The 11,106-nt window shown below is 42.5% G+C and overlaps 1 protein-coding gene across 3 annotated transcripts in view; it reads left to right on the top strand.

Annotated features, from left to right (window-relative positions):
- The first annotated feature begins 153 nt into the window (after positions 1 to 153).
- LOC118414423 (condensin-2 complex subunit H2-like) overlaps positions 154 to 11,106 on the top strand; it is a 21,368-nt gene continuing 10,415 nt past the window's right edge. Inside the window, exons 1-9 of one of the 3 annotated variants that reach the window (XM_035818451.1) lie at positions 154 to 331; positions 921 to 1,054; positions 1,383 to 1,484; positions 1,710 to 1,768; positions 1,976 to 2,054; positions 2,298 to 2,375; positions 9,164 to 9,240; positions 9,351 to 9,490; positions 10,302 to 10,373. In XM_035818451.1, coding sequence (XP_035674344.1) covers positions 929 to 1,054; positions 1,383 to 1,484; positions 1,710 to 1,768; positions 1,976 to 2,054; positions 2,298 to 2,375; positions 9,164 to 9,240; positions 9,351 to 9,490; positions 10,302 to 10,373 — 733 coding nt within the window. In that variant the 5' untranslated portion in view covers positions 154 to 331; positions 921 to 928. Of the gene's footprint in view, positions 332 to 896; positions 1,055 to 1,382; positions 1,485 to 1,709; positions 1,769 to 1,975; positions 2,055 to 2,297; positions 2,376 to 9,163; positions 9,241 to 9,350; positions 9,491 to 10,301; positions 10,374 to 11,106 lie in introns of all 3 variants that reach the window. The other 2 variants (XM_035818452.1, XM_035818453.1) reach the window with 2 other exon arrangements.

Raw genomic sequence — 11,106 nt, 5'->3', positions numbered from 1 at the left:
ATCAAAAAGATTTTTCTAGAGGTAGTTCGTTATTAAGATAAGAAAAATTATTATTGTAAGGAATGAATCACAATTCTCGTGTTATTTTTCCCCTTTTCCTTTGAGCGTTGAACTTGAAGCGCCCCGCAAATCAAGTTGTGATTTCGCAATCATGCCCTGACGAAAAACTGCGGTGTGAGACAGTGTTACATCCGGGACATGTTCAGAGCGCGGGAGTTGTGAAAACCTTTCTGAGTTCGTTATTTGTTGTGGTAGAGAATTTTCGAGCTCTGCTGACATTTCTCCTTTATTTTAGATCCAACAAACTGGATTTTTGGGAGAGGAACTGTCGGTAGGTAACTTTGAACGTTTCTATCTTGAGGGTTTGCGTTTGTTTTTGCTTTGGCGGTCTGGCGATCGATGTGGTCAATCGAGCGCGTACGCCCCCCTCCCACTCTCTCTGCTTGGGCAAGAACAAGGTTCTTCTTCCGATAAATAATTCAACTGCAGAGGTTATGAAGTAACGTTACATGTTGTTGTTCCGTTTATTTCGAGTTGTTGTCAGAAAACTGAGCAACGCACAAGTTCAAATGTGTACAAAAACGATAATTATTTATAAGGAAAACCGGAAATATTTACTCAGTCAGTGACATGACACAATTGTTCATGAACTGACATGAAGTAAAAATGTTTGTGAAACCCAGACAACAATTTACATTATGAGCGTTACATTATAACTTACACTGTATGATATTTGCTTTTAAGATTATTGTGATCAACTTTTAACCAGAAACTGGTGAATATTTTGATGTATACTTTTTTAAAACGTTTTTAGAAATACCAGTTTTCTGTTTCATGGTATAATTTTCATGATTTGATAAGAATTTGTTGTCAGTGTACCATATTTTTGTCCTTACTTGTGTCTACCCGGTGACATCCAGTCGCAGTCATGACGCTGTCGCAGGACCCGAATGCGGTGGACAAACGGTTCGCCCACCTTCTCCAGCCAATCAAAGACCTCACCAAGAACTGGGATGTCAACCTTGCTGCTGAGTTAGAGAACTACCTGGAAGAGGTCAGTTCAGTCATAACAGTTCAAAAGCGAGGAAATGTCAACAATGAAAATCAATTTGCAACATAGAACTCCTAGATTTCAGTGATATTGATAATGCACTGTATGGAAGTTAGGCTTAACACAATACAAGAGTTTAAAAAAACAAACTGTCAGCAGCAGTAGAGTGTGGCACAAAACTGTTTCAACACAGGCTACTAGTATTGTAGTAAATTTTTATTGTGACAGTCATGAATATTTTCCTTTGACACTCTGCCTAACATTTATATAGCATATGACAATGAAGAGTTGTTCTGTAATGACACCTTTTCCTCTGTACATGTGTTTGCAGCTGAACACCATTCCCTTCTCCTTTGATGGAGGTCTGTCCACTATGAACTTTGTGGAGGCTGCGCTTCTCATCCAAGGCTCGGCCTGCGTCTACAGTAGAAAGGTACGACACAGAACTAAAGGGATCGAATCACTGTTTTAGAGTTTGATATTTTCTCTTTTTTTTTTTACATTATACAACCAATAACACGACATAGGTACTCAGCTGTACCACAATCTGAGAAATAAACTTAATTAGCCAAATAGAATGAATTTGTTGTTGATGCTGTGGACCCCAACCCCTTTCTAACCCACTTCTTATATCTTGTTGTAATTTTGCATGTGGTAGGTGGAACTGCTCTACACCTTGGTCTACCAAAGTCTGGAGATGCTGGCCAGCAAAAAGAAGTATGATCCTATGTACATGCAATCATGGTGCATCATTGCTCAGTAGAATATAGGCAGGAAACAGATATTCATATAGTGTACTGTATTTACATGCTGTCTAAAGCTGCTAATTTATCATTCATTGCCTTGTACAAATGTACAAATGTATTTTCCTTTTCTCCTTACTGTATAAAATTGCATCTTCATCATCTCCTATTTGTGTCACAGACAGAGGCAAGGTTCATCCCTGGATGAGGATGGCCAGGACAAGGATGCTCCAGCCAGCAAAGGGTGGGAGGAACCTGAGGTAATATGACTATGATGAGAAGATATTAGATAATCATCTGTTTTGATAATCTTTTGTAATTGTTTGAGCTTGACCAAGGAATGGATTACTTCTTTCAAAACTGATAATTGTTTGGTATGATTCTTAACGCAGTCAAAATTGTTTAAAATTTGGTATATACCAGCACGCCTAGATGATGATGATATGGGTAAAATGAATTTAAATTCATAACTGACTGATGTACCCTTTTCTCCTGTTAATAAGTTTCTGAGCTTGGACGATGACAACCAGTTACGGCCTGGCAAAAGAAGTATCGAGTTGAAGCCAGACCAGAACAAAAATGTGAGTACATTTGGCTAGCAAAATTTTCTGCATGTCTTATTATTTTTAGCCCTGTACTAAGGAGATTTTTTACAATACTTTCTTACATATTGAATTATGGATGACGTGAATATGAAAGTAGTTTTTCCATATGACATAAAGGTTTTACCACCTAAAAAGATATTTTTTAGTTTCTGTATCTGTCTGTATCTATATAGCCGGTATAACCGCCGTTCGGCGTAACACACCAGCTTCGCAGGCACGCGGCGCGGCAGCAGCTGGTTATATTACACCGAACGACTCGTTACCCCTAACTTTTGCACATCTATCTGCAAGCGTTCTTTAATACTACCGAGAGAAGATGCCCCTACTCTCACCTCTCAAATAAACGTACCGGTACGTTTATTTTTTTCCGCCTCAAAATCCGCCCGGTACATTCTTATTTTAGACGGTACGTTTATTTATTTTTTCAGAATCGGGCAAAAGTTCCGGGAAAATTTGCGGCCCTGAACGTAAAATGAAAAAAAAAGACGACTAACGCACCACTTCTCAGCGCCCACAGCACTGTTGTACCGACAAGTACAGGCCATGAAGGCGGTTCCTACCTCAAATGATTGTTTAAAAATACATTCAAGTCGTATATTAAGTGATTGTGTAGTAACTCGTTGCGGTATATCCTGGCCGGAACGTTCCATGTTCGTCCTTTGTTCCGCCCGACACCAAGAACCCCGGCGGGAGGAGCGGCCACCGCATCGAAAGGAAGGACGAGCGCATCGAAGCGTTAAGTGTTTGGGAGTGTTGTCGATCTCCGAAACAACATTCAATAAAGGTTTGTGAGGTACCGGCAACAGGAAATAAAGAGACAACTACAATCTTAGTGTTAACCAATGGGGATGTCTAAAATGAATTAATATCTGCCAGCGTTGCGTTTAGAAGTAATAGAAACGCTGGCGGTCCGTGGCCTAATTTGATACGGAAACGAAAATGGCGCGTGGCGAAATCAAAACAACAACAAACCAAGCATTACCGGTGTTTCTCAGGATACCGTAAGGGGGAGGGTGTTTTTATAATTGTTTGCGTTTACGGGGAATGAACTATCATCACTTGAATAGAAAAACATCTCAAGTTTTGATAAACACCACAGTACACACATATGGGAGGTAGGTACAGTCATTTTTTTCTATCCATGATTCCGAACTGAAACTTGAGCGCCGAAGACAGAAATGTGCGAGGCCAGCAAATCTGGCTTGTCCGGTGAACGCCAAATTAATTATAAATTGTTTTTCTACTACTTCAACCTTCTGCCCTTTGCTATGGAAGACGGTATGTGTCAGTCATGTTTACGACCAGTATCTATCACACAGCAGTGGGCCCGGCACAGGGTGTCTTCAGAATCACACAGATTGCACTCACTGCGACTGGAACTTATTTAAAAAGAAAACAAAAATGATAAATGGGCATGCTAATAAACACGTCCCGCGTGTTATTTTCCCGCCACACCGCCACACTCGCAGCTTTGGAGTTCCAGCAGCATGTCGTCAAGTGATCGTGGTAAAAAAAGGAAAAAAGTTTCTCTTGTAGAAAAGTATGATCTAGGAAAGCGCTGCTTCGAGTTCAAGAAGCAGTATGATGAAGAAGCCGCTGCTCTTGGCAAGAGGTGGGACCCAAAGCGCAAAGATTGGGTTCAGCAGAAGCCGAAAGTGGGCTATCTCGCTAGGACGGTAAGGGAGGCTTATCCGTCCCTTGCCAGAGCAGCAAATGGTGACAAGGAGTTTCAGGCAGCAAAGCAAGTTGTTCGGCAAGCACTACAAGAGTACGAGAAAAAGCTTGCAGACCCCACTGCCGTAGATGAAGTTCCGCGCAAGAAGCAGTACCGGCAACCAGGGGGTGGGAGAAAGCAGGCCGTACCAGAAGTTCGACAAGCAGTCTTCCAATGGTAAATAAATAGTCATTATATATTTTAGAAGTGCTTTTATATACTCACCAAAAAATGTACCATAATTTTATTTTCTGTGCTATGTGCCGATCTGATTTTTGACGGACCGTCACCAAAGTAGAAAGAGGTACAAAAGTTGGTTCACTTGACAATCTGTGCAATATTGTAGAGTCCTTTAATAGAAAATAGAGCGTAACTTTGCATTATGTTTGAACTCATAGTCTGTTCCATGTCACCGCACAGGTTTTGAAATATATATTTGTAATACAGTAACAGTTAGTTAAATAGCAATGCCAAAAATTGTGGTCTCTTGACATTTGTCAAATTCACAAGTTAGTATCTATGAGACACGTCGCAAGCTCTTGCTGCGCTGTCAAGGCGATACCATGGGAATGTACCGTACTTCTCGACCCATATGGCCCCTCCCTACAGTTGACCGGCGAGTGGGCGTGCCACTTGGAGCGGCTAGAACGTATGAAGTCAGATTTACATGTAGGGGACACAGCACGATAGTGAATTAAAAGATCGAGAAAACGTGATCTAGATATGTTATTATAATCATCTTGTTTATGATTACGTTTGTTGACACGTCTACGTAGATTATTGGAATAATTCACGGCACATTCCAAAACATAAGTATATTTCTTTCTTTGTTTACATTCCCTGTGGCACCAAATGGAACGTTCCAGTCATGTGACTTTCTAGACAGCCCGACGTCTCCTGGCGCCATGTACCGCGGCTCTCCGGCGGTTTCAGAACAGAAGTCGGCGCGAACAAAGGACCTGTGTAGCAAGCAGAAAAAAGAAACGTTTTAATTTGCATATTTCAGACCCTTACGTCGAATAAAGATTTGTGACTTTTAGCGTATTTCCGGTCCCAACTAACACAAAGATTTGTGACTTTTAGCGTATTTTCCGTCCCAACTAACACTAGTAACAGCGTACATGAAGTAATCTGAACAGGAAGAGTATGGGAAATATAATCTAAGTATCCTAACGGGGGAAAAGTGACCTTTGACGAGCGCGTCAGGGCGGGCGGTGGTCACGTTTTCCCCTCCTGCTTGGGTAAACTTGTAACCAATCATGTGGTAAGATCGTGCGTTACGTAATGGGTTTAAACTGGTGGCGCGTGGCGGTACGATCGGGGCGGGTGGGGTAAGAAAACAAGTACTTCGTAAATACGTGTCAATTCACAATCAGAGCCATCAAAAACAACTGCGCGGTGATATGGACTAGACTATGTACAACTGTGTATGTGTTTACACTTTGGTTGGTGTACACGTGTATTCGAAATTACAGATCCAGAATATATTGTATTTCTTTGAAAATGGATGATTCAGAGGACACAAAAACAATTGTTACATCTGACATCTGTTTATATCAGGAAACCTTGAAATGAATACAAATCATTATAAAATTATGTACCTTTATTTCTTAACAGGTTTGTCGATGTGCGTGGCACATTGAAAGCCCGTTTGCCAAGAAAGATGTTTGTGCTGAAGTGCAAACAGCTGTATCAAGACTATCTACAGCAGAAGGGCCTACAGCCAACAGAGGAGGAAATGGTGAAGTTCAGTGACTGCTGGGTGCAAGGATGGCAAGAGGAGTACAGAGTTAGTCTGAAACATCCCAACAAGCGCTTCGCTGTGGCCGAGAGTGTTCGCAAAGACAGGTTAATCCAGTTTCTCAAGAACATTATCCGGGTAAGAATATTCTTCGAGAAGACTCTCAAAGTGACAAATGTGGACATCATCAATGGTGATCAGATGCCGCTGCACCGGAATGAGACTGCAGGACAGAAAACCATGAGCATGAGAGACTGCCCGACATATGTGAAGGAAAACTACATGATGTCCAGGGAAAGGGTGACTGTGTACACACAAGCCTCCAGCAAACAGGGCCTTGGGCTGCCACCCCAGTTTGTGTTCAAAGGAAAGGGCACGATTCTGCAAGGTAAACTGAATCGTCCGGAGGGGGTGTCGACACATTGGAGCCCTAAGGGATCGTACAGGCTGGATACGATGAAGGCCACAGTCAAAACCTTGCCACACTTGAAGGCCCAGAACATGTTCTCCCAGCAACAGTGGGCCATTTACATTCTCGACGACTATTCCGTTCATGTGACCGAGGAAGTCAGGAAGGCTCTATCGGACCGGGGTTATATCCTTGTCTGCATGGGTGGCGGAATAACAGGGGATGTGCAAGTGAATGACACCCATATTCACCATCCCTTGAAAGTGGCCTACAGGAGGAGGGAATCCGAGCTAATCATCCGTCAACTCTCCGAAAATCCTCTGAAGATTCCATCCCCCACCAGAGACGACATGATGGCCATGCTTGTCGACAGCTGGAACTCCCTCGAGGTAGACATCTCCATGGCACTTAAGGAGAACTTCATCTCAAATGCCTTAGATGGAAGCGAGGACTTGTACGTCCGAGACAAGCTCTTCCAACTGGTGGGGGAAGAGATTGTTGCATTTCGCGAAGAAGAGATGGCAAAGGAGCCGCCCAAAACCATCAAAGAGCTCCTTCCCACCATAACACCACCAGAGGGAGTCCGTCGTGCTGCCACACCACAGGACGAGCTGGTTCCAGCCGACGAAGGGACTGAGCTCCTGGACACAGAGGATGGAGAGCTGGAGTTCAGCATCGAGGTCGTGTCTGAGGATGAAGATGAAGAGGAGGATGAAGGCGCAGCCCCTGCACCTGTACCAGTAGCAGTACCAGTACCAGAGTGTAGGACAATATCCTCAGGACATATCGGTCTGCCTACTGATACTGCCGATCCGAGTATCAACAAGGACGCAAAGTTCTTGAACGAACTAGGCAAAGTACTAAACAGCTCCGGCAAAGAAACATCCACCCTGATGTTGCCTCACCTTTGCCACATGCGTTCGGCATATGCCAAGGCCAGGAACAGTGTGAAGAACCGACTTAAATCAAACCTATCTCTAGTTCAGAGTTTGGTGGCATCCACCACGGATACACCCGTGTCTTCTTCCTCTACATCTGCACCTGTTTCCCCGTCCTCATCAACACCTGTTCCTCCATCAGCACCACCCACTGGTCCTGTTTCTCCACCCTGTTCCATTTCAGACAGCACATCCATGCCACCACCTTCTTCACCTGTATCATTGAATGTAGATGATCATGTGTTAGTGAAATTTGGGTGTATTGAAATGCCAGCAGTAGTTGTACGGGGGGAGAAGGATGGGCTGGCTGTGAGGTATTTTGAGAGTGTAAACATCGCCAGTAGCAGTACAACTTCCGGGCTGTATTCAGCACAAGAACCTGAGTATGAGGTGCTGCGTGATGATGTTATTAGAACCATTGCAGCACCTACACTCGAGACACGCGGAAGCCGTTATTACTACAAGTTTGTTGACATTTGATCATCACCATCATTTCATAGTACATGTCGTACTAGTACAGCTCGTATTTCATAACCAGAAAGCCTGCATTATTAAACTATGTTTATCAATCTTATTGTGCATTTCTAAATATCGTACAAATTATTTTTTGACAATGCTAATGAAGCCATGTGCTTGTGTAATATGCATTGAAGGTTTGTTAGTGCAGTGTTTGTCTTGGTGGACCATGTCCTTCTCCTGTAGAAGCTCCAAAAGTCTGGACTCTCAGAGGAAGCGCTGTCGCGGATCCAATCATATCAAATATAGCACTATAGTATTGTATAACCAAATGTGTAAGCTTTTTTAATAATCTTTGTATCAGTGATTTTATTTTCAAACCACAGGATGATTTTTTGAGAGTACCAATGGAGCTATGTGGCCGTGTACTGTATTTATATGGTATGATACTGTGATATGCTGTAACTAGATACTGTTAGTGCAGTGTTTGTCTTGGTGGACCATGTCCTTCTCCTGTAGAAGCTCCAAAAGTCTGGACTCTGAGAGGAAGCGCTGTCGTGTTTCCATTCTCTTTAACTTTCTAATGGTGTTACACAGCAGTTAATTATACTGCTAGTAAGTGTAAGTTTGCTAACTTTAGCTATGGCTGCAGTTATTTGTGACTAGACAGCCTTCTTGTTTTACTTTGTAACAATGATTATATTTCCAAACTACAAGTGTCGAAGGATTATTTGGCTTTATTTGCTGTCCATTTATATCCCCAATTGCAAGTACCAGGGTCATAGATGCACAATATACACCGTGAGAACACATTTTAGTAGCATAGACATTAGTAACATGTCAATTTTGAAATTTTCCGGGGGGTACTTTTATTCCAGGGGGTACTTTTATTAGATTTTGAAGATTTGTCCGGGGGGTACTTATATTCCAGGGGGTACTTCTATTTGAGAGGTGAGAGTACTGTACTTGGTGATAACAAGTTCCACTCTACGATAGTTCTGGGAAAGTACGAATTTTTGAACACATCAATCCTAGGTTGGTAACTCTGGTATTTGAAGGCATGACTGTTTCTTGTTCTTTTTTGAGCTGGTATTAGATACTTATCCGTTGGTACGTCCACCAGTTTGTTGGTCATTTTGTACATCATGGAAAGTCTGGACATTTTCCTTCTGTCATCAAGTGACATCCACTGCAAATCTGTTTTCATTTTGGTAACACTAGAATCCCTGTTATAGTTGTTTGTGCAGAATCGGGCAGCTTGGTTATGTACCCTTTCAAGTTTATCTTTGTCTTTCTTTGTATACGGGTCCCATACTGTAGCGGCATATTCATGGTTAGGTCTTACTAGTGACGTGTATGCAAGTGATTTTACCCTGGTTGGTCATGCCCACAAGTTGCGTTTGATTACTCCCAATGTCTGTTTAGCCTTGGTTGTTATTTTGTTAGTTTATGCCTTCTCTTCCTTGACTGTATAAAATAAAAAATCCCCCTTTACATGTGTTTCAGGTTGTGATAGTACAGCGAGTGCCCATGGCTCTGACTCCACTGGAGGAGGGAGAGAAGAGAGATGCTGAACTAGTCAGGTAATGTATGCATATTAGAATTCGATGCTTGTCTGCATTAGCTTTATGTTCTTTTGGTGACAAGGAATAAAACATAAAAAATTCCTATGTGTTACTTTCCCCATATATAGTAAGAAAGGTGAAACCTTGGGCAGTCGTCTGGACTTCACTGTGAATTTTGCCCTACTGCACTCCCCCGATACCCTCATGTTGGACCGGTCCAACTGCACCAAGCTCAATCTGACTGAAGACCCCAGATGGACCACACCAGGTAGAGAAGGGGGGAGGGGATTGAGTTACAACTGTAAAATACCACAAATGCTCCAAAAATGTACAAGTCATGTGTAATTACCAAACAATGATTAGTCACATACATGTATATCTATGAACTCCTTTGGACTAACTATTGGTGATAGATAAAACTATAAGCTTTTGCTGCTCTGATGTTTTCTATATTATCAGACAAATTTTAAAAAATGGTCATAAACTTTTTCCAGCAGCAATACAGTCAAACCTGCCCGAGCGACCACCTCTTCTTAGCGACCACCTGGCCATTTCGACCGCTTTTTCTCGGTCCCGATTTATTTTCCCATTGACGTACGCATTAAGCGACCTTTTCTCAACGACGACCTGGCCAACGCGACCACGACCGGCCCAAATTGGGACCCATAACGACCGCATCATTTTCAAAATTGAGGTTTTCATCGATTTTTGATGATAACTAGCGCGATTTTGTGCCGAAATTGGCCAGTTTGCGTCGGATTTGGGGGTTAAATTTACAGTTTACAGTGTGCGTGTTGTATTTGACATTAAAGACCTCGCTTCTTTGCTTGCGTGCAGTGTGCTTGCTATTTGCCATTAAGCACAACAGAAACCATTTATACTTTGCATTGGGCATGTTTTGAGTCGATACTCTTCTCAGCGGCCACCTGTCCAAATCGACCGCTTTTTTCAGGTCCCCCGGGTGGTCGTCTTGGGCAGGTTTGACTGTATTATCAGCAACAAAATTCCATTAAATGACAGGATGAGAAATACTTTTGAAAACTCTTTCATGGAACACTTTATGTTTTGTGTTTTATAAGGTACTGGGTTGGAGGCAGTTCCTGGGACAGAGATCCTTCCACCACCACCTGATCTACCCATGAACACAAGTGGTAAGGAATTACTATCAAAACATACTGGCAACAAGTAGAAACATGCAAAAAAGCATCTGACAAATCTCCATAATCAAACTATACTGTTCTTTTGACTTTACGATTTTGTAACCTTGGATGGGTTATGCAGAGGGAAATGTGACTAAGAGGATTGAATGGAATGGTTTGGCAGGGTTTTCCATTAATGTACAGTCATCATTGGTTAGGATTCTCTGTCCGTGTAATTACATTTGTGTGCTGGGAAAATTTGATGAGGTATCTGGTAATGTGATAAGATGTCATTAAGAGCATGCACATGTGTGGTGCAATCATCATGAGCGTATCAAGTATGTATATGTAGTACTTACTAGTGCACACAGTGTGACCTGCAGCATATGTACTGTGCTGATAAGGTAAAATTATTAGATCCTCGGGGGTGACTTGTAGAACATTTGTGCAAATGTACATGTATGTAGTATTGATACCCTTACTAGTGGTTCAAGCGGTCAGAGAAATACAATTCAGCCCAGCTTTAAGTTACTGTTTCACTGTAAATTCATTTGTTTTGCATGCGCTTGATTTCGCAGTACTAGGCCAGAAAGGGATTTTTGCCGGGGCGCCGCAGGCGCCCGGCTTTGTCCCCGGTTTAATGGTTCGTCCTTGGATGGGTCTGCTATGGTCGCAAAATGTACCGTGCGTTTTTACGACAATTCTCAGCCCTTCTCAGCCCTTCAAATAAACGCAATGTACCGTG

The sequence above is a fragment of the Branchiostoma floridae genome, chromosome 4 (assembly GCF_000003815.2).
Source record: "Branchiostoma floridae strain S238N-H82 chromosome 4, Bfl_VNyyK, whole genome shotgun sequence".
In the NCBI taxonomy this organism is placed as follows: Eukaryota; Metazoa; Chordata; class Leptocardii; order Amphioxiformes; family Branchiostomatidae; genus Branchiostoma; species Branchiostoma floridae.
The sequence above is the reverse complement of the archived record's forward strand: the minus strand, read 5'-3'. Positions and strand labels throughout refer to the sequence as shown.